General features: G+C 42.5%; 4 protein-coding genes and 2 non-coding genes across 9 annotated transcripts; 3 read left to right on the plus strand and 3 right to left on the minus strand.

Moving 5' to 3' along the window:
* Positions 1-277: 277 nt before the first annotated feature.
* Positions 278-1,664, plus strand: LOC106358162 (glycine-rich cell wall structural protein-like). Its single transcript, XM_022699561.2, has one exon. It carries the CDS (start codon positions 390-392, stop codon positions 1,482-1,484), a length of 1,095 nt encoding a protein of 364 aa, XP_022555282.2. The 5' UTR covers positions 278-389; the 3' UTR covers positions 1,485-1,664.
* Positions 1,665-1,694: 30 nt separating this feature from the next.
* Positions 1,695-3,825, minus strand: LOC106358163 (probable pectinesterase 67). The gene is made up of 5 exons (XM_013797914.3): positions 3,536-3,825; positions 3,221-3,383; positions 2,935-3,141; positions 2,596-2,843; positions 1,695-2,099 (listed from the first exon to the last, which is right to left on the minus strand). The coding sequence occupies exons 1-5, from the start codon at positions 3,784-3,786 to the stop codon at positions 1,934-1,936; spliced, it is 1,035 nt and encodes a 344-aa protein (XP_013653368.1). The 5' UTR covers positions 3,787-3,825; the 3' UTR covers positions 1,695-1,933.
* A 3-nt stretch (positions 3,826-3,828) lies between these two features.
* On the plus strand, positions 3,829-18,793 carry LOC106439592 (probable protein phosphatase 2C 42). Of its 4 annotated transcripts, XM_048753131.1 has the most exons (6): positions 12,487-15,754; positions 16,088-16,142; positions 16,716-17,460; positions 17,629-17,987; positions 18,057-18,293; positions 18,390-18,793. In XM_048753131.1, the coding sequence occupies exons 3-6, from the start codon at positions 17,145-17,147 to the stop codon at positions 18,609-18,611; spliced, it is 1,134 nt and encodes a 377-aa protein (XP_048609088.1). In that variant the 5' UTR covers positions 12,487-15,754; positions 16,088-16,142; positions 16,716-17,144; the 3' UTR covers positions 18,612-18,793. The 4 variants fall into 4 exon arrangements, 2 of the variants coding, with proteins under 2 accessions (XP_048609088.1, XP_048609089.1); XM_048753132.1 differs by lacking the exon at positions 16,088-16,142 and having other exon boundaries at positions 12,487-15,469; XR_007321437.1 differs by lacking the exons at positions 12,487-15,754; positions 16,088-16,142; positions 16,716-17,460; positions 18,390-18,793 and adding exons at positions 3,829-11,744; positions 12,079-12,133 and having other exon boundaries at positions 17,629-17,976; positions 18,057-18,246.
* LOC106442299 lies at positions 8,792-9,874 on the plus strand. The gene has a single exon (XM_013884000.2). The coding sequence runs from the start codon at positions 8,792-8,794 to the stop codon at positions 9,872-9,874; it is 1,083 nt and encodes a 360-aa protein (XP_013739454.2).
* Positions 18,794-20,248: 1,455 nt separating the features above from the next.
* LOC125584962 lies at positions 20,249-20,341 on the minus strand. The gene has a single exon (XR_007321855.1). It is a non-coding gene; the product is annotated as a small nucleolar RNA snoR118 (small nucleolar RNA).
* Positions 20,342-20,406: 65 nt separating this feature from the next.
* On the minus strand, positions 20,407-20,484 carry LOC125584890. Its single transcript, XR_007321797.1, has one exon. It is a non-coding gene; the product is annotated as a small nucleolar RNA R66 (small nucleolar RNA).
* Positions 20,485-22,199: the final 1,715 nt, after the last annotated feature.

Genomic DNA, 22,199 nt, shown 5'->3' on the forward strand with positions numbered 1-22,199 from the left:
TCTCTCCGCATAGTTTTAATTAGAACAAGTAGTCTGTTTTGAATTTTCTATGCACGTAAGCTATAAGTTGTAATGCTGTATACAATACTGAAATGGTAAACTAGGAGAACATGGAATTAAATATAGGAAGAGGAGACTAATATAAAAAGAGGCACTTGGGTGTCACACATTAATTGCTTCGTAGAAAAAATTGAACATGAGAGATTGGGACGTGAGAACATGCGGAGAAACGCGGTGTAGGAAAGATGTTGAAGGGCTCTCTCAACCATATCTCATAAATGCCCTCTCTACTTCCTATATAGTATATATAGTGTTAGTAGCTAGTCAAGTGAGCTATAACAATTGTATACCGATCACTAAACCAGATATTAGAAAAATATATCAAAGATATGGGGAAAGTATCTCTATGGTTTTTGAGTTTGATGTTTGTAGTGGTGGTGATAGGGGTTGTGGAGTGTAGGAGACTTGAGAAGGAGACGTTAGGAGGCGGTGGTGGTGGAATTGGCGGCGGTTTTGGTGGCGGCAAAGGTTTTGGAGGAGGAATTGGTGGCGGGGGAGGTGCAGGTGGAGGTTTTGGTGGTGGTGTAAGAGGAGGCCATGGCGGCGGTCTAGGCGGTGGCATTGGTGGAGGCCACGGTGGAGGTATTGGTGGTGGTTCTGGTGGAGGATTAGGTGGTGGTGGAGGACTTGGAGGAGGCCACGGTGGAGGTATTGGTGGTGGTGCTGGAGGAGGTGCTGGTGGTGGTGCAGGTGGAGGGCTCGGAGGAGGGCACGGTGGAGGCATTGGTGGTGGTGCTGGAGGAGGTGCTGGTGGTGGTCTAGGAGGTGGTGCCGGTGGAGGTAATGGTGGTGGTGCCGGTGGAGGTGCTGGTGGTGGTCTAGGAGGTGGTGCTGGTGGAGGACTCGGAGGAGGTCACGGTGGAGGTATTGGTGGTGGTGCTGGTGGAGGTGCTGGTGGTGGTGCTGGTGGTGGTGCTGGTGGTGGTGCTGGTGGAGGACTCGGAGGAGGGCAAGGTGGAGGTGCCGGTGGTGGTGCTGGTGGAGGACTCGGAGGAGGTCACGGTGGAGGTATTGGTGGTGGTGCTGGTGGAGGTGCTGGTGGTGGTGCTGGTGGTGGTGCTGGTGGAGGACTCGGAGGAGGTGCCGGTGGTGGTGCAGGTGGAGGACTCGGAGGAGGGCACGGTGGAGGTGCTGGTGGTGGTGCAGGTGGTGGTGCAGGTGGAGGATTAGGTGGTGGTGCTGGAGGAGGTGCCGGAGGAGGATTTGGTGGTGGTGCAGGCGGAGGAGCTGGTGGAGGAGCTGGCGGAGGAGCTGGGGGAGGATTTGGTGGTGGTGCTGGCGGGGGTCACGGTGGAGGTGTCGGTGGGGGATTTGGTGGAGGATCAGGCGGAGGATTTGGTGCTGGTGGTGGTGCCGGCGGAGGAGCTGGTGGAGGATTTGGTGGTGGTGGTGGTGCCGGTGGAGGATTTGGCGGTGGGTTCTAAAATTTTAGTAATTCAATATTCATACAAAATCTATCCTTGGCTTGAAGTAAGCTAGGGCTACTAGTTACTTATGTACCAAGTCATATGAGAAGAATGAAAATATATCATATTTCTTTCTGATTTACTTTGTAACGATAACCAAATTTTAAATATTTGAAACCACTTCCAGTATTCATAATATTTTTCGTTGGCTAGTTAATCTAATGAATCAGTCGGGAAATTATTTTAAATTATGAGATATGACTATAGTTTAGGTTACATATATTATAAAAATGGAAATTTATCTTATATAATGCGTGCAAACGACATAAGAATTTCCAATCAGTCTACAATCATTTTAGAGTAGAACAAAAAGAGAGAAAACTATTTCGTATAGTGAAGAAAAGATTGGGTTCTTCTTTCTTCATATGTTTTCTTCCAAGCCAAACGGGAAACACGCATAAGGAGCTCTAAGAGTTTTCATGAAGCCAAACAGGGAGCCAAGAAGTTCCATCAATAAAATCAATAGACAAGAAGGACTCAACTTCTTGTTTGGTCAGTTCTTTAGCCCAGTCTGATCTACCCTGTCTCTCAGCACCTGGTCCATGACATTTATACTCCGCATGGTATATATCCCTGATCAAAAGTCTCAACAGTATTAGTATAAACATGAAAAATAATAAGATACTAGATTTTGACCCATGCGTCTGCACGGATATTTGCTTTTGTAAACGTTAAAAATTAAATACATGCATTATTGTACTAATTAAATTAGAAGAGACTAATTAATTAAATATAACTGAGTTATTTTTATTATTCTAAAAATTTAAACGATTTTGATTAATTTAATTTTTAATAAACCAATAAATTAATCTGATAATTTAATCTATTTTATAGTTTTTTTATGGATTGCAAAATTGAATTTTTGATTTTGATTTAAATTAAATGAAGGATTGCATATCTTCTAAATTTATTAGGTAGCTAAATATTAGGCTATTTCGTAACAATTTTTATGGAAATTGCTATTTATAAGGTCAATGGCATTGGATATTAATTATTGAAGAAAACTTAGGGTTAAGATTTATTTGTACTTCAGTTTTAATAGTTTAGATAATAATAACTAGAGACTAACTTGGTCGAGCCGTCGTAGCTCCAGTTGGTCCAACCACTAGGGACAACGGTCTTGGACAAGTAAGTCTTGGCAAAGATGACTCGAGAATAAGGTCCCTTGGCACGGCCTAAGTAGACTTCATCGATTCCGTACACTTTGCCTCTTATGAACACATAACCTGTGTGTTCCTCTGCGTTTTCCCTGTGGTGTGCTGTGATTGACCCATACGGTTTCACCCTCTTGTCCGATATCACAAATATCTCACAATTCTGTAACAATTTTATAAAAGGTAAAAGAAAGTGAGATAATATATTGGTGGTCAATATATATGTTATGTTTTAGAGAATGTGAAAAACGCACGTTGAAAATGGAAGTTGCACGACCGAAGATGAAGTCGATGGAGCCTTGGATGTAACACTCATGGTAGTAATGTCTACCTTTGTTATCAAACAAAGTGTTGTGCAAGCTGTAGAACGCACAATGGTAAAACGCAACTTTATCAGCCGCCACAAACGCTGCCACCGATTGATTGTCAGACGTGAACGCCAGTCCGACCGGTGCATCATTCTGTATATTCATCACACAGATTCATTAAGACACAAATGTCATGTACGTAATCAAAATCTACAATTGTGTTAATACATACCCTGATGCTGATACCAAAAGCAACGAAGTGATTAGCTTCGACTTTGAAAGTGGCTGAAGCAACATTATCGACAGCACTTTGCGATGATTCAATGACTGTCTTTCCTCTTCCGTTGCCTCTCATGAATATGAACGGCTTGTTCTCCGGAATGTGCACTCTCTCCCTATTTCCTCAAAAAATAATTATCAAAATTCAAAATAAATGTATATATGTGACAATAGTAATGCATATAATATTACTATAAATATATGTATGTTATGTAACATGATTTGCGCGTATGAAGTAATGTAAAAGGTTAAGCGTAAGTAAACGTACTTGTAGATTCCTTTACGGACATGGACGATAATCCAATTAGAGTTATCAACAGGAACAGCATCAATGGCTTTTTGCACCGAAGTGTAGTCTCCTTTGCCTTCAATATCGACGATGATCGATCTATTTGTTGCTATTTTTTCAGTCAGAAGCGGCGCGTCGAACTTCGTCTTTTGCATTGCGGATGCGTCCGAACCCCATACGGACATTGCAACCAGAGCTAGGACAAGGATCATTCTTGCTCGATGATCCATTTTATCTTTTGGGGTTTCTAGTTTTCTTTTTGGAATGGGGATATGAGGAAGATGTTATATGGTGAAGGAAGAGGTTAAATTTAAGAAAACAGATTTTTAAATTTAGGGTGTTTCGTTGTGTTTGTTTTGTTTTGAGAGGTAAGGGCTTAAACAGGTTTTCTAGGCAACGTTTATTTTTAGATATCTATTATTGATTAATGGGTGAAAAATACTTCGAGATATATATATATTTCTATCTTTGGTAACAAAGAAATCATTGTGGTATAAATCTTTCATTGTCCTCAAAAATAAATTAAAAACACTACATATTACTTTTGACTAATTTCTATATTTTTATTTTCTTGTTATTCATATATTTTTACTATGTTCTTCTCATTATATTATCATATCGTTTATAATCTAGGATATATCCTCCTTCACATAACAATATCATTGATTCATCGTCATAAATTGATATTATGAGTTATGCAGATGTGTAGACATGCATGCAATGCTCTACACCAACATTGTTTTAGCTATACAGGTTGTCAACAAGTACTTCGCTCAAGGGCCATGACAAACTCAAGAAAAACGGCCAAGTTCACCAATTGAAAAATAAATAGTGTCTCCACATCTATATGTCATACAAAAAGAATTGTATCCGTCAAACTGAATTATTTTTTTCTCTCGGTATAAGACTTTTATCTCTATAAATGAATTAAAAAGGAAGACTTCTACCGGATATTTTTGTAGGTAGTTTAGAACATATGAAAAAGCCAATGAAATGATAAATTTTAATAGAATTAAGCGGTCTCTTTCCATATAATACAACGCGAAGCATGGTTCATGCCTTGTTGACCATAAGTTACGATTTAAAATATCAATGTGGGTCAACAAGGAATGGAGGCATAAACTAGCCAGTGTTTATCTAACAGGTATATGAATCTTCTTTTGTTTTAGTAAGCAAAGGAGATTGGCGATTTTTCGGCGATACGCGAACTAGGTTTCTCAACATGACTTCGGCGCCGCCGCCAGACTCGGAGGGAACGGATCCGGCTACGAAAGAGAATCAGGAAGGCTTGTTACGAGAGAAGGGGGAGTTATCACCGGTGGAGACACAGACAATGAAGGAAATCGCTCTGAAAGCTATATTGTGGGTTGGTGTAGCTCAGGAGAAGAAAGTTTTGAGAAAAATACAACGTCGACATTACGAATCAGGAAGGTCAACTTAGCGTGGAAATTCCGGATGAAGTGGTCGTCAATACGAACCCAATGTGGGAGGATTTTTTGGTAGGAAATTTTTTGGATACTGCGCCTCACGTCGCAAAGATTCACGCCGTGGTTAACAAAATCTGGAGAGAAGGGGGAAAGGGGCAGGCAGTAGAAGTCTATGAAGTCGATTCTACAACCATGAAGTTTCGAGTCTCGGATCCGTCTATGAGAGCTAGAATCTTAAGAAGGGGGATGTGGAACATCGGTAACATACCTTTAGTGGTAACAAAGTGGACTCCGGAAGAGCTCAAGGAGAAGCCAGAGATCCAAGCGATTCCGATGTGGGTCTACCTGAAAAATGTTCCAATGAACATGTACTCATGGGAAGGACTGAGCTTCATCACAAGCGCAGTTGGACATCCGGTGAAGATCCACCCAGAAACTGCCTTCTGTTCAAACTTCAAACTCGCAAAAATCTTTGTGAATGCGAATCTAACCAAGGAACTTCCAAAAAAGATCAACTTTACGAAGAATGGGAAATCTACCACAGTTGAGTTCATCTACCCTCGATTGCCAGTTCGATGTCTCACCTGTAACAAATGGGGCCATGTGGAGAAGGCATGTGTTATGAATAAGAAAGATGAAGCTCTCAGATCGGTCACTGAGATGATAAAAGAGGGGTACTCAAGGGAGAATGCTACAGAGGAACTAGCAAATAAGGAGGGAAACAGTGTCATAAGGAGAAGTGAAATGTCAACACCAGAGAAATCAATTGTTGAGAAAGAAATGGAGGTGATCGAAGAAGGGGAAGTGGTGAAGGGCTGGTCTGATGTAACACCTGGAAAAGCTAGAAAAAGTCCCAAACTGCTAGAATACGGTCAGGTCAAAATTGCAACGCGGTTCGATGCCCTGTCAAATGTTGATGATAATGGGGACCTGGTAGAGAGGATAGAAGAAGTAGAAGCTGTACCTGTAGGAGAAAAAATGGAAGATGAAACTGAGACACTAGGGGAGGACAATCTCATAACTCCAGCAAAAAACAACGAGCAGAGTCAGAATGGAAACAACTCTACTACAGAGCAAGAAAAGCCAGATGAGGTAGTTGGAGGGAAAAGCTTGCGACCTTCACTTTCGAGAGTCTCTAAAACAAATCATAAAGTCATCCCTGAGTGCACTGCAAAAGAAACTGAGAACCCAGACACGCTGGGAAAAAGGTCTCGAAAACCTTCTCAATGACAGGTTTCTTCTGGAATGTGAGAGGATTCAACAAAGCGTCTAAACACACTGTTGTACATAACTAGATAAGGAATAAGGGGCTTCAGTTTGGAGCTATTTTGGAGTCTAGAGTAAAGGAAAATAAACTGGAGCAGATTGTTTCTTCTGTCTTCCCGGGCTGGTCTTTTGTAAATAACTACGAGCACAGCAGGAAAGGAAGAATTTGGGTTATTTGGAGTCCTCAAGTAAGGGTGACGCCAGTTTTTAAGTCAGATCAGATCATCACCATCTCAGTTCTTATGTAGGGTGCTACTGAGGAGTTCTTTTGTTCCTTCGTTTATGCTGAGAACACACCAGAGAGAAGGAAGGAACTTTGGGAGGATATAAAAACCCACCAGAATTCCCCATTGTTCAGGAATAAAGAATGGGTCATCATGGGAGATTTTAACGAAATCCTTGAGGGAGATGAGCATTCTAACTATCAAGATGCAGGTTTATCCACTCCGGGAATGAGGGATTTTGAAGATGTCATTCAGCATTGCAGCTTCACAGATATGGGGTTTCAGGGGCCGCAGTTTACGTGGTGTAATAAGTGAGACGAGGGAATCATATGCAAGAAGCTAGATCGAATTCTCGTTAATGAAACATGGTTGAACACTCGCACTCAAGCCTATGGTGTTTTTGAAGCGGGGGGTTGTTCAGATCATCTTCGAGGAAGATTCCACTTAGAAGTGGAGGCTATGGGCAAAAGGAAACCCTTCAAGTTCTCAAACGCTCTTGCTGATATGCCAGAGCTCCTTGCAGTTGTTCAGGACTTCTGGAGAGACACTCAACTGCTGTTTGACTCTACCTCAGCGCTTTATAGATTTTCAAAGTCTCTTAAAGCTCTAAAGCCCCTGATTCGAAACTTGAGTAAAACAAAACTGGGAGAGCTAACGCGAAAGGTTAAGGAAGCCTACCTGGACCTCTGTGAAAAACAGGAGAAATTGTTTCGAGACCCAATGTCAGACAATGTCCATGTGGAGATGATGGCAAATGAAAGATGGCAGAGAGTGTCAGCCATTGAGGAAAAGGTTCTGAAGCAGCGATCGAAGCTTCACTGGCTTCAAGTGGGAGACAATAACAATAAGGCTTTCCATAATGATGCCAAGGCCAGAGAAGTCCGGAATGGCATCAGAGAAATTTAATGCCCTTCTGGAAGAGTGGTGACGTCACAAGATGACATTAAAACAGAGGCCGAGAGATTTTTCAAAGAGTTTCTCAGTTCTGAACTGACTGATCTCCAGATTAGGACAGTTCCAGAACTGCAAGAAATCGTTCCTTTCCGGTGCAGTAATGAAGAGAGGTCCTCGCTTATCAGGCCGGTAACAGAGGAGGAGATCCGAGAAGTTATCTTTCATATGCCGAGCAATAAATCTCCAGGCCCCGAAGGATACTCAGTTGAGTTTTTCAAAGCCTCTTGGAGTGTAATTGCAAAGGACTTCACCACCGCGGTACAATCCTTCTTCAGTAAAGGGTTTCTTCCGAAGGGCCTGAACTCAACAATTCTAGCTCTCATACCCAAGAAGGAATCTGCGACTGAGATGAAGGACTATAGACCGATCTCCTGCTGCAATGTCTTGTACAAGGTGATCTCGAAGATCATAGCTAACAGGCTAAAAAGCACTCTTCCTCAATGCATCTCTCCAAACCAGTCAGCATTCGTGAAGGATAGGCTACTGGTGGAGAACCTACTCCTGGCAACTGAAATTGTGAAAGACTATCACAAGGGAGACATCACGCCGAGATGTACTCCAAATATCGATATTGCTAAAGCTTTCGACACAGTTCATTGGAGTTTCCTCTTGAACACATTGAGAGCACCAAACATACCGGAGGAATTTATTCATTGGATTGAGATTTGTGTCTGCACGGCCTCCTTCTCCGTGCAGATCAACGGGGAGTTAGCCGAGTTTTTTCAGAGCAAGAGAGGTTTGAGGCAAGGGTGTGCTCTGTCTCCCTATCTCTTTGTCATCTGCATGAATGTTCTCTCTCACATGATTGATAAAGAGGCTGAAAGGGGCTTGGTCGGCTATCATCCTCGGTGTAAGAACATCCTTCTCACACGTTTGAGCTTTGCTGACGATCTCATGGTGTTTACGGACGGTACAAAATGCTCCATTGAAGGTATACTTCGAGTATTTGATGACTTTGCAGCGATATCAGGTATGAAGATTAGTCTTGAGAAGTCTACACTCTACATAGCGGGTACCACTCAAAATGAAGAAGAAGACATCCTAAGCACCTTCCCTCTGCCCTCGGGAAAGCTGCATGTCCGCTATCTGGGGCTCCCCCTCCTGACTAAACGTATGACAGTTCAGGACTACCTCCCCGTGGTCGAGAGAATCCGCAAAAGAATGAAGTCATGGACGGGCAGGTTCTTATCACAAGGTGGTCGTTTACAGCTTATCAAATCAGTTATCGCAAGCTTCACAAACTTCTGGATGCAAAGCGTTTAGGCTCCCTAGCAACTGTCTGAAAGAAATTGAGAGGTTTTGCTCGGCTTTCTTATGGTCAGGACCTGAACTGAAAACAAGCAAAGCTAAAGTAAGCTGGAAAGATGTCTGCCTACCGAAACATGAAGGGGGGTTGGGGGCTCAGGCCGCTAAAAGAAGTAAATGTGGTTCATGGTTTGAAACTACTCTGGAGGATTCACTCTGCGCATAACTCGCTTTGGGTTCGATGGGTGCATTGCTATCTGATCAGGAAGGGGTCACTCTGGTCGATAAAAGAAAATACAACATCTGTATCATGGGTTTGGCGAAAGCTACTAAAACTCCGTAAGCTTGCAAAGCAGTTCTTCAAAAGGGAAGTCAGAAATGGGAAAGAAACATCATTCTGGTTTGATGTGTGGTCACCACTTGGATGTCTCAAGGACGTGTTGGGAGAACGAGGATACATTGCTATGGGCTTCTCTGAAAACGCGGTGATGGCTGATGTTCTTGGTAATCATCGGAGAAGAAGACACATGCTGAGTCTCCTAAATGAGATAGAAAATGAGATTGCACTTCTTCAAGCTGACTCCAGCCAAGAAGAAGACACACCTCTTTGGAAACAGAAAGAAGGGAAGTATGCTAGTGTTTTTTCATCAAAGAAAACCTGGCTACATATACGATCTACACAACAAATCTGCGAGTGGAGTAAGGGTATTTGGTTCACGCAATCCACACCAAAATACTCGTTTCTTTTTTGGGTTGCTCTCCGCCAACGTCTGAAGACCTATGACAGGATACAACAATGGAATGGGGCAGTTGATGCAACTTGCGTACTCTGCAAGGTAACAAATGAAACTTGCCACCATCTCTTCTTTAGTTGCGACTACTCAAAGCAGATTTGGAAGGCCTTAGTAGGGCGGATTCTTCAGAGAGCATTTACTACATCATGGAATGAGCTAATAGAGATCATCTCGAGCGCAAGGATGCCACCCACAGAGCAGTTTCTTATTCGCTACGCTTTCCAAGCGACAGTTCATGCGTTGTGGAGAGAGAGGAACGCTCGCAGACATGGAGAGCAGCCACAGCCTGCAACTACCCTCACCAAGTTTGTAGATAAAACCATCAGGCTTAAGTTGCTATCGGTGAAGGGGCTGGGACACAAATACTTGGAAGAGAGTTTGATCTCTTGGTTTGCTACTAGGGAGTAATCACCATGAGGAATATTTTTAGAGTATAGATTATATCTATACAAAATCAGATGCACTAGATGTACAAAGTTTTGACTGGATAAAAATTTTACATTCTTTCAAAAAAAAAAGAATCTTCCAAAACTAAGAGCAGCATTAACCGGGTATGTAAGAGGGTTTTTAGAAGGGGAGGGAACCACAAAAATAGGGGGACCGAGGAAGAAGGGAGCCACATGTAGCCAAATAAGAAACGTATGTAGTTGGGTTTTTCTGCTGTGCGCGGACCCCACTGACACGTGGCAGCCCGCGATTGATTCTTTTTTAATTTTTTTTTTAAATCGGCCAAAAGAAAAAAAAAATTAGAAACCCATTTGGATATTTGGGTTAATGATGCTCTAAGGTTGCATACATTGGGATGACTTTCAGTACTCCACGCAGCTAGTAGACTTGGAGATAGCCAACATCCAATATTTTGATTAAAACACACACTGATGGTTAGGGAAAACTAGACTCCACGCAGGGGCGAAGGCAGGCTGATAGATGTGGGGGCATGTGCACCCGTGCACCCCTAATAATTCAAGTTTGATGCCTTATTATATTTTTGTTATATCTTTTTAGCATTTTTTTTTTTTGTAACTGGCTTCATATTAAAATTGCAGAAGGAATAAAAACGTTTTACAAAAGCACTAATGCTCTAGTAGAAGTAGTCCAACAGCCCATTATAAACTCATATTTTAGAACCCTTAAACCTTAGATATTTGCCCATTAGGAGGCCCAAACGATTGAACCCTTTAGTAAGATGGAGATGGTGAGCCGACAGATTTATCGGGTAGAAGAAACAGAGAGAAATGCAGAGAAACGATCAATGGTGGGAGGAGTCGATGTGGAGCATGTGATAGATCAACGAAACCATAGTTGTAACATCTCTGAAACCATAGTTGTAACATCTTTTTAGCATTGGTGCACCCATTACATTTATATTCTAGCTTCGGCCCTGACTCCGCGTAGGAAAATTTTTACTGAGCAGTGGAAGTTATAGATTCAGGAATGCATCGCTTGAAGGAAATGGATAAAAGACTTCTTTTATAGCTATATATCAAACAAAAACGTATTTGTATAAAAAAAATTAAAGATATAAAAGTAGTATATGAGTATGTAGAAATATAAAATAATGCAAGCAGCCCAATGGTCTCCACTATATAAAAACATACACATATTCTATTTTGAAAAACCATATGAATAGGTCACCAATGGTTTCTTTATTCACCATTTTTTTAAAAAAATTGTATCTATATAAATTATAAAACATGCTATAGTGTTTTGTTTTCTTGGACAATGGTCGGACAGCTAAGGGAAGATCGCTCTCCTCATCAGACCAAAAAATTACAAGCGAGAGTGTGTGTAATGACCCCAACCCCAATGTATCTCCAAAGGCCAACTTGTTTTTTTTTAAAAGAAAGAGAGAGAGAGAGAGAGAGAAAGAAAGAGAGAGAGAGAGAGAAGAGGAAGGGAGAAAGCTTACCTGAGTTGCCACCGCGCCTCGAGACCACGTTGAGCTCGTCACCACCGTCCGCTGCAGCTTAGAATCGCCGGAAACCGCCATGCAGTTAAGCTTAGTTTCGTCCGTTTAGTAATTCGACAATAACTTTCTAACCGTGATGAATCTCGTGAATCCAAGACCACCATCGTGTTCCTCTCGTCGAGACGAAGCCGTAGACACCAAGCACGCCTCAAACGGAGCCCGGACGAAGCCGCACGCGCCTCCTGAAGATTCGCCTCGGCGCGCGCGTGAAACACACGCGCCTCCGCCGTTCGCCGGAGCCGCCGTGACCGACCACCGTCCGTTCGCCGCCGAGAAGCTGCCGCCGCGTCGCCGCCGTTAATTTTTCCGGTAAGCCGCCGTGTCGCTGCCGCGTCGCCGCCGCCGCCGGTGACCGACACCGATGACTCGCCGGTGACTCGCCACTCGGCCGAGTCAACCCGGTGAGTCAACTCGATGACTCGGCCAACCGGTGGTTTGACCGGTTTAAATCGATTTCGATTTGGTTAGGTTAAACCGGTCGGTTAAAATCAATTGGAAATCGGTTAGGGAAAAACGGATTAATTAATTAATTAATTAATTAATTAAATAATTAATCTTTGACCAACGGGTTGACTTTTCCGTAAATACCCGTTTTAAAACCGTTCGAAAGGCGTTCTGACTCGAAATTTCGATCTGATTTCAGATTTGGAGTCCATTTGAGCAGCTGGAGTTCATAGATACCACTTCTTATTGCTAAGGTGAGGGTCTATTCCCGAACTCCTCTTATTCGGCTTAGGACCTCGAATAAGTATAATTTATTTCTAATGTGTGAAATCGAGTCTGTCATTGCTTGTTTAGTTTTAGGTTCTTTGCATAAACCGGAACTAGGGGGTTAGAGGATTCAACATTGATTGTTTCACTTAATGTAAATTCTTAGCTAGGATTGTTTTTGTTTGGAGACGGATACAGAGTCGGACTGCTGTATGCCGGATTGTATGGAGGTCACGGCCAACTTTAGTCGACCGGTTGAGCCATAGACTGGAAGTGTCGATAAATCGTCTACGGGCGTGTGTTACCGAGAACTTTTTCGGTGTGTGTATGAACCGAGCACCTTTTCGGTAGTGTTTTGGCCTGTTAGTGGGCGGCGAGTGTGCACCTCGCTAGGACCATTATTTGTTGCTTGAGTACTTTAGGTACTGTGTTTGACATGCATTAGAATTAAATTATATTTATTCGGAGTGCTATGTCCGGGTCCATGGACTTCGGGGTGGCATCCCATACCTCACTGAGCGATTCCCCTGTCGCTCACCCCTCACTCTTCCCCCTTTCAGGTGAGACAAACAAGTATGTGATATTTGGACGGACTTGGTGCTACTGGACTTTTCTTTCGGATTTTATTTGGGCATGGGTGAGAGTTGTCGGGTTTATGGGCTTTTATATTACGGGATATTGTTGGTGGCCCGTCGTCCTTAGTGTCAGGGAGACGGGTGTCACATTGTTGTATGATGACGCGTCGGGGGTGACACGCTGTCCTCCATATAGGAGGTGACGGGTGTCACAATTTGGTATCAGAGCGGGTTCCATCCCGGTTCCGTCCGGGATGGCGGTCAGGGGATTCGGTTTTCATCGGTTTTCAACTTAAAAAAAAAAAAAAAAACTATATATTTATTTATACATTTCGAAATTCTTTTAGCACCATTCTGTCCAGTAATTACTAACTCAAATGTCTCTTTCTATGACGATGAGTAAAATCATCGTCATTCGTCCTTCGACTATCAAGGTTCTCGACAGATGTTCAGCAGTTGCGTGAAGTCCAAGTTCGTCAGTTTTCTCAGGAGTTATCAGTTTCTTCGGTCATGATTTCGAGGCTATCCAGGAGTGGATATGTGACGTTTCTGCCACCAGCCCACTTCAAGCAATCGTTCCACGAGTTTTGTTACTGGAGATTATGTGGTGTGTGGTATGAGCCATTGGTTGGCATGTGTTGTTGTGTGTACGAGTATATTGACTATTTTGGAGATATATTTGTTTTGTGAACTCGTGGAGATCGCTTTTGAATTGGGGTGCAGCAGCTTGCGTTGTGTAGGTGTTGGAGTTACACTTTGGTATGTTTACCAATTTTGGCAGTGTTGATCGTTTCAGAGATGTGTCAGTTTGGACAACTGACATAGGACATTGGGAGCTATTTATATCCATCGCAGTGTACCAGTTATGCTTGGAGGGCCGATTTGTTCGGATATTCATCAGAGATGGAGCTACGTTTTTACGATGTTATCTTTGGGACGGATTGATTGTCACGGCATCAAGTAGTGTTGGATTGCCTGAGGGCAAGAGTTCCGATTGCTGGAGCAGATGGAAGTTGTTAGTGCATGCATGCTACATACTGAGGAGTTATGGGATACAAGGACATAGAGATTTTTGACTTTATGGGATACAAGGACATAGAGATTTTTGACTACCATCTCGATGGTTAAGGCTGATGGACAACATGAGCTGCAGGATCTTCCGGTTATTGCAGAGTATGAGGATATATTTGTGACCTTTGGAACGGTCACCACATGACACATGAGAAACTCTTGCGATTTGTTTGGGTTTTATCAGATCGGGTACTTTACCGTGGGGAATATCATCATTGTTGTTGTAAAGAAGAAAGGTGGGAGTTTCAATTTTGTATCGACTACAAAGGTCTGAGCAAAGTGACCATTAAAGATAAGTATCGCTTCCGCGCGTTGATGAATTATTGGATTATTTACAGGAAGTTTATAGTTCTTGAAGGTTGCTTTGGCATCAGAACACCATCAGATTACTATATTTGAAGAGTATCTACTGAATGTGAATTTTTGTATACATTATGGATATTATGGGACACAGTGATACCATTTGGCTCGACAAAGGCACTGTTGCATTCATGAAGATATGAATGACGTTTTCGTGAACATTTAGATAGGTGTGCGATTGTATTCATCGATGACATCCTGATTTATTTTGGAGTAGAAAGGAGATTTGTGAGCATTTCGCGGATTGCGTTGGATAAGCCTGGAGAGCATCAGTTGTTTGCTAAGTTGAGGAAGTGTAGCTTCTGGCAGAGGAATGTTGTATTTTTGGATAACATGGTTTTGGAAGCAGAATTTTGATGGATCCAAAGAAGATTAATACCGTTTCGGGATTGTCGGAACCTAAGAGCGCTACAAAGATCTGCCGTTCTTTTTGGGTTAATAGTGTACTACTGGAAGTTCATCAAGGGTTTCACCGGTTTAGTAATGTTAAAGACGCGGTCTACATGTAAAGACGTTAAGTGTGGTTGGATAGATTTTTGTTCGAGGAGTTTCACTGAATTGAAGCACAACTAATGAAGACACCAGTTTTGGGTTCTACTGAGGCTGAGGCTTACTGTGATGTGTCAGATACTGGATTGGATTAATTGCTTGCAGTTACTTTATCAGCAGTATATCAGCCTTCTAGTACTTGGTTCATATGACAGCATTGCAAAAGTTGAGAAGGCGCTATAACTATTTTGCAGTAGACATCAAGTGAGTTCATAAAGATTTTATGAACCTTATCATCTATTGGAGATTTTGGATCATCATGAGAAGACAGTTCGGGAAATATCGACTGTGTTTGTCCGAGTTCGTTGGGAGGGAGATAAGACCCAGGAGGAGACCTGAAAGGTCGAGCGAAGATTAGTATTCGAGGTTTTGCTATGATGACATTGGGCACGTCAGCTTATGACATGAATTCGGGGACGAATTCCTTATAAGTGGGGGAGAATTGTAATGACCCCAACCCCAAGGTATCTCCAAAGGCCAACTTGTTTTTTTTTAAAAGAAAGAGAGAGAGAGAGAGAGAGAGAGAGAGAGAGAGAGAGAGAGAGAGAGAGAGAGAGAGAGAGAGAGAGAGAGAGAGAGAGAGAGAGAGAGAGAGAGAGAGAGAGAGAGAGAGAGAGAGAGAGAGAGAGAGAGAGAGAAAGAGAGAGAGAGAGAAGAGGAAGGGAGAAAGCTTACCTGAGTTGCCACCGGAGCCACCGCGCCTCGAGACCACGTTGAGCTCGTCACCACCGTCCGCTGCAGCTTAGAATCGCCGGAAACCGCCATGCAGTTAAGCTTAGTTTCGTCCGTTTAGTAATTCGACAATAACTTTCTAACCGTGATGAATCTCGTGAATCCAAGAACACCATCGTGTTCCTCTCGTCGAGACGAAGCCGTAGACACCAAGCACGCCTCAAACGGAGCCCGGACGAAGCCGCACGCGCCTCCTGAAGATTCGCCTCGGCGCGCGCGTGAAACACACGCGCCTCCGCCGTTCGCCGGAGCCGCCGTGACCGACCACCGTCCGTTCGCCGCCGAGAAGCTGCCGCCGCGTCGCCGCCGTTAATTTTTCCGGTAAGCCGCCGTGTCGCTGCCGCGTCGCCGCCGCCGCCGGTGACCGACACCGATGACTCGCCGGTGACTCGCCACTCGGCCGAGTCAACCCGGTGAGTCAACTCGATGACTCGGCCAACCGGTGGTTTGACCGGTTTAAATCGATTTCGATTTGGTTAGGTTAAACCGGTCGGTTAAAATCAATTGGAAATCGGTTAGGGAAAAACGGATTAATTAATTAATTAATTAATTAATTAAATAATTAATCTTTGACCAACGGGTTGACTTTTCCGTAAATACCCGTTTTAAACCGTTCGAAAGGCGTTCTGACTCGAAATTTCGATCTGATTTCAGATTTGGAGTCCATTTGAGCAGCTGGAGTTCATAGATACCACTTCTTATTGCTAAGGTGAGGGTCTATTCCCGAACTCCTCTTATTCGGCTTAGGACCTCGAATAAGTATAATTTATTTCTAATGTGTGAAATCGAGTCTGTCATTGCTTGTTTAGTTTTAGGTTCTTTGCATAAATCGGAACTAGGGGGTTAGAGGATTCAACATTGATTGTTTCACTTAATGTAAATTCTTAGCTAGGATTGTTTTTGTTTGGAGACGGATACAGAGTCGGACTGCTGTATGCCGGATTGTATGGAGGTCACGGCCAACTTTAGTCGACCGGTTGAGCCGTAGACTGGAAGTGTCGATAAATCGTCTACGGGCGTGTGTTACCGAGCATTTTTTCGGTGTGTGTATGAACCGAGTACCTTTTCGGTAGTGTTTTGGCCTGTTAGTGGGCGGCGAGTGTGCACCTCGCTAGGATCATTGTTTGTTGCTTGAGTACTTTAGGTACTGTGTTTGACATGCATTAGAATTAAATTATATTTATTCGGAGTGCTATGTCCGGGTCCATGGACTTCGGGGTGGCATCCCATACCTCACTGAGCGATTCCCCTGTCGCTCACCCCTCACTCTTCCCCCTTTCAGGTGAGACAAACAAGTATGTGATATTTGGACGGACTTGGTGCTACTGGACTTTTCTTTCGGATTTTATTTGGGCATGGGTGAGAGTTGTCGGGTTTATGGGCTTTTATATTACGGGATATTGTTGGTGGCCCGTCGTCCTTAGTGTCAGGGAGATGGGTGTCACATTGTTGTATGATGACGCGTCGGGGGTGACACGCTGTCCTCCATATAGGAGGGATATTGTTGGTGTCACAGTGTCTTTGCTACTCTACGACCGGACAGAACACGATCGCCCATGATCCCCTGCTAACTTGCGCCTAAAATTCCTTATCCTGCGCCTAACATCTTATCCTACGCATCTTCCCTTCCATTAAGTCCCGATCTAACTCCATCTCGTTCATCGGAACCCTAAAGGAGTTTGGGGGTGTGTTTCCGAGAGATGCTGAATGTATGTCAGGTTCATTGATGAATCTGCTTTCCCTCTGCTTCAAGCCATTCGGGCGCACCTCCGATAACAGCAACTCAGAGGCCGCCGGATCGTGCGGAAGCGGCGGCGAAGGCAAAGACGGACTCCTCTGGTTCCGCGATCTCGGTAAATACCGCGGCGGAGAATTCTCCATGGCTGTGATCCAAGCCAATCAGGTCTTAGAAGATCAGAGCCAGATCGAGTCCGGTAACTTCGGAACTTTCGTCGGCGTCTACGACGGTCACGGCGGTCCCGAAGCTGCCCGTTATGTCTGCGATCATCTCTTCAACCACTTTCGAGGTTACGTTCGTTTGTTATTAATAGTTTTTAAGTTTTTGTTCAAGTCAACAAAGTTAAGTGCCACCAACTAGGTGTTGGCCTAGTGGTTGTCTACTAGGCATCCGCCACTCGGGTTCAATTCTCGTTGGGAGAGACTATTCACAATGCTTGCGTTATATGGTTATGCAGAGATATCAGCGGAGACGCAAGGAGTTGTGACGATACAGAGAGCGTTTAACGCGACGGAAGAAGGATTTGCTTCTCTCGTCTCTGAGCTGTGGAGTACGATGCCTAATTTGGCAACTGTTGGCACTTGCTGTTTGGTTGGTGTGATATATCAAAGTACTCTTTTCGTGGCGAGTCTCGGAGATTCGCGGGTTGTTTTAGGGAAGAAAGGGAGCTCTGGGGGACTCTCTGCTATTCAGCTGTCGAGCGAGCACAATGCTAACAATGAGGATATTCTTTGGGAGCTCAAGGACTTGCATCCTGATGATCCGCAGATCGTTGTGTTTAAGCATGGTGTTTGGAGAGTTAAAGGTATCATTCAGGTAATGAACAAAGATTTGGCTAGTGATTCCTTCCTTTGTTAATAGTGATTTTTAAATTTGGTTTTATAGGTTTCGAGATCTATAGGAGACATGTACATGAAAAGGCAAGAGTTTAACAGGGAACCAATCGGTCAAAAGTTTAGAATTGCGGAGCCAATGAAGAGACCGTTGATGTCTGCGACCCCCACCATACTCTCTCATCCCTTGCACCCTAATGATTTGTTTCTCATTTTTGCTTCCGATGGTCTTTGGGAGCATTTGAGTAACGAAAAAGCAGTTGAGATTGTTCATAGCCATCCCCGCGCTGTAAGTTTTTAAACAAATTGTTGACTTGCTGTGAATGTGAGAGGTTTCTTGATTGCATCCGTGTTAATAGTTGATTTTGCTGCACTTTGTCTTCAGGGAAGCGCGAAGAGGTTGATAAAAGCGGCTCTTCAGGAGGCAGCGAGGAAACGAGAGATGAGATATTCGGATCTAAAGAAGATTGACAAGAAAGTGAGACGCCATTTTCATGATGACATCACGGTTATAGTAGTGTTCTTGAACCATGACCTCATTTCCAGAGGCCATACCAACTCAACCCAAGACTCGGCCCTCTCTGTCAGGAGTGCTCTTGAACACTGAAAGCATACTTCAAATTTACAAAATCATTTTGAAATGTTCCTTTGATCTTCTTAATTGGTGGTTTAATGACTCTTGACTAGAAGATAATTAAAAACTGGGCATCTAAAGACACAAAAATATATAAACGGCATCGTACGTAATGAGGTTTGTTGTATTAGAAAAGCGTCTATGTTTTGACTCTAGTTTCCCTTCAAGTCTGCATGGTTCTCGTCTGGTTACTAATCTTGTGCTCGGCATTTTCGGTCATGCCGTTTGTCAAAAAACTGCTTGCCGTTTAGTTTCTATGTATGTTTATGCCATCTGACATGCACGTAACGTAGATGAATTGTTATATAATCTTTATCATGAAATGGTTATAAATCGGCTCTCAAGTCTCCACTGATTATGAGTTCTCTCCAATGTGCGAATTTTTGAAACTGTTTTCTTTTCAACAAACTCCATATATTAGCTATAATTGATACACTCTGGTGCTCGTATTCCTTTTTTTAAGAGAGTCTGCTTATATAAACTACGGGTGGTTTTAAAAAAAAAACACTATGGGTGGGCAAAAAAACAAACCGGACCGACCCAACCGAATTCAAACCGAGCCAAACCAAACCAAACCAAACTTTATGTCTAAACCATTTGGTTCAAGATTTTATCAATCCAAATGGTTCGGTTTGATTTGGTTTTAAACCAAACCAAACCGAAAAACCTAAGTATTTTTAGTTTAGTTAAATGTACTAATAATATTTAACCATTTATCCTAAACAACTAAACAAAAAGTTATACATTTTACTTCTAAAAGAATAGAATAAACATAACTAAAAATAAAATAAAAGAATATGAATCTCATACATTAACATCAAAACCGAAAATTGCTTATCATATTTGTATTATGTTTGAAGATAATAATATCAAATTATTGGATTACATTTTCTTGATTTTTATTGTGATGTTTAGCTTTACATTTAAATATAAAGAAAATAATGATTTAGTGTCAAATGATGTTTATGCTTATGTTTTTATAAATTATATGTTTGTAACAAAATAGACAAAACTAAAAAAGTCAACTGAACAAACACAAATAAAACCAAATTAAATCGAACCAAACACAAACCAAATTGAGCTAAAACCGAACCAAACATACATCAAACCGAAGTAAAATCGAACCAAACTGAACACAAACCAAACAAAACTAATTTGGGTTGACTTTGGTTAAGGTTTTTCTAAACCCAAATAAACCAAAACGAACCGAATATAAACTCTTTTCAATTAGCCAGGAAATTGCACATAGAACCTTCCAAACTATGAGTGAAATGCCAATTAACTTGTGCAGCATCTTTTTTATGGACATTATAGTTCTTGTGTTTGATTCTGAACAAGGTCTTTTACAAAAATGATCTGTGAGTGATACTTGCTGCGATACCACTCAGAACCTTAAAACTTACGCTTTGTGAGCTAGTAACAAGTGTAAACTAGGTCTTCGATCATTTTACATGTAAATGTTTTGAGGTGTTCAAAAAAAAACATGTAAATGTTTTGAAATATTTTTATGAGTTGATTTTGTTACAAAATAAAATGAAACTTCAATGTGTTTCTACCAAAATACAATAGTTTGAACGAATAAAAAAATAGATTTAAACACGAAGATTAAAAAATCAGATTAAGCTTTCTAGGCAGCATTATCCATCAAAAAGAAGTTAAATGTCAATCAACTTCTCAGAGCCCAGTGCATATTCATCATCCTTTTCTCTCTTTACCCTCAAATCACAATTACTTCAAAATCACAATACAAATTAAAAAATAAATTAAGATCCTCAGAGTAAAAAATGCTTATAGCTTATCATCAATAAAACAAATCAGGTATCAAAGATTTCATGCCATCATTGGATCCTTTTAAGAAAATTTACCAATTGAAACATGCAAAGGAGAAAAAAAGAGAATTATACATAATAGATGTACCACGAGCTTATTCGCTATACCTGATTCACGTAGGCAAAGCGACTCAACGACCCTGCTATAAAACTTTATCGCCTCTCGAGTCAAAATCGATATAACATCGAAAATCTACAGGAAAATCAATCTGAGTGGCGAATCCACTCTCAGGTAAACAAAAACAAGTACTTATAACATGATAAACATACAAAAGAGAACAATTAAGAGAAAACATACACAAAAGACGGAGAAAACGAAACGAGTGAACGTACATCGCCGGAAGTAGAGTATTTCGTATATACACGGGATTAGGAATTAGAGTATTTTGGACGTAAACTTGTAAGATAATGGGCCTTTTCATTCATTATAGCCCTGCCTCAAGAAATCCTATACCTTAGAAAAGTGATTAGGTCCGTCTCTAACTGCAAATATTTCGTATACATCTAATAATAACATCACTTATTGTAATTGATTTTAAATTATACATGTGTAATCGAGAAAAACAAAAGGAGGTACAAGATCGAAGAGAGAGAGAGAAACTGTTTCTCTCTAGAGTCTCTCCCCTCATCCTCCACAAACCCTAAATCAGCCACCGCATCTTTTTCTTCTGGTGACCGGTAGCTCTCTTGCTCCGGTCGCCACCCCAGTCCGTCATGCGTTCTAGTTTTCTTCCTTAGCCTCTTTGTCCTACCCTTCTCCTTCTTGTGTGGTGTTGCTGGATTTCCACTGGAATCTCGGTGGAACTAGTCGAGTGTCGCATGAGTATGTGGCCTCTCTGGAGCACCAACGAGGAGAGGAGTTCTCAGGGAGCTTAAGGAGCCTTCGATCTTTGGTTTCTGCTTTCAATCGGAGCAGATCTGGGTCAGATCTGATCTTGCCTTCGCCGGAAAAGGTGGTGAAGCATCGCTGCCTCCGCCTCTGCTCTCGTCGTCGGCCTGTACCCGTACGTCTAGCAGGACTTGTTTTTCAAGGTTTCGTCAGAGCTTCTCCTCTCCGCTTTGGAGTAACAGCGGTGCTAGGCTCACCGCTCAGAGGACCTCTGTTCCTTAGGTCATGAGACACGTCAACCATAGCGTGCCTTTCAGAGTTCGATTGGCTTTCCTTGCTGCTCTCGATGCCGACTCCTGAGGTTTTGAGGACAACCCCTGTGATGGCGTCACCTGCTTTCAAGGATGAGCTTTCTCTATTCGGTTCGGTCGCTTGCTTTTAAAGGAGTTCTACATCTCCTTCAGTACTTCATTCCCCTGCTCCCAAGCTCCGACAGATAACTTTTTCGTTCACTTGCTGTCTCCGACGCATCCTTTGTGTCGTGTAGCCGGATGGGGTGCTTTATTTACCTGCTGCGCTTGACCGTAACTTGTGCTTTCACTTCCAGCAGTGTTGTCCAGGTCTACATTTTCGTCGTCTGCTGCGTTAACTTGGGCTCGTTTGTCAGCTTCTTCCTCCTCTAGTGGAGCTCCGGAGTGAAAGCCAGCCGCCTCTGTCGATGCCTGCTTGAGCCACTTCGGTGAGTGCTTGACTGAACTTGCCTCTAGCTATTCTCTTGATGGTCTGGTTACTCTGATAGTTAAGAAGCGTTTGGGTGGAGAGTTTAATTTGATGTCTCTTGTTCTATAATGTTTATTAACTTCAAAGTTCACCATTGTTGGCAAGCTTTGAGTTAATCTATTT

The sequence above is a fragment of the Brassica napus genome, chromosome C3 (assembly GCF_020379485.1).
Source record: "Brassica napus cultivar Da-Ae chromosome C3, Da-Ae, whole genome shotgun sequence".
Classification (NCBI taxonomy): domain Eukaryota; kingdom Viridiplantae; phylum Streptophyta; class Magnoliopsida; order Brassicales; family Brassicaceae; genus Brassica; species Brassica napus.

Bases quoted from the DNA above. Each gene is read 5' to 3' on its own strand.
- LOC106358162 (XM_022699561.2), top strand. From the start codon at position 390: ATGGGGAAAGTATCTCTATGGTTTTTGAGTTTGATGTTTGTAGTGGTG.
- LOC106358163 (XM_013797914.3), bottom strand. From the start codon at position 3,786: ATGGATCATCGAGCAAGAATGATCCTTGTCCTAGCTCTGGTTGCAATG. The intron at 2,844-2,934 runs GTGCGTTTTTCA...AAATTGTTACAG, and splicing joins GTGCAACTTCCATTTTCAAC to AATTGTGAGATATTTGTGAT. The intron at 2,100-2,595 runs GTTAGTCTCTAG...ACTTTTGATCAG, and splicing joins AGCTACGACGGCTCGACCAA to GGATATATACCATGCGGAGT.
- LOC106442299 (XM_013884000.2), top strand. From the start codon at position 8,792: ATGTCTGCCTACCGAAACATGAAGGGGGGTTGGGGGCTCAGGCCGCTA.
- LOC106439592 (XM_048753131.1), top strand. From the start codon at position 17,145: ATGTCAGGTTCATTGATGAATCTGCTTTCCCTCTGCTTCAAGCCATTC. The intron at 17,461-17,628 runs GTTACGTTCGTT...ATGGTTATGCAG, and splicing joins TCTCTTCAACCACTTTCGAG to AGATATCAGCGGAGACGCAA. The intron at 18,294-18,389 runs GTAAGTTTTTAA...CTTTGTCTTCAG, and splicing joins TTCATAGCCATCCCCGCGCT to GGAAGCGCGAAGAGGTTGAT.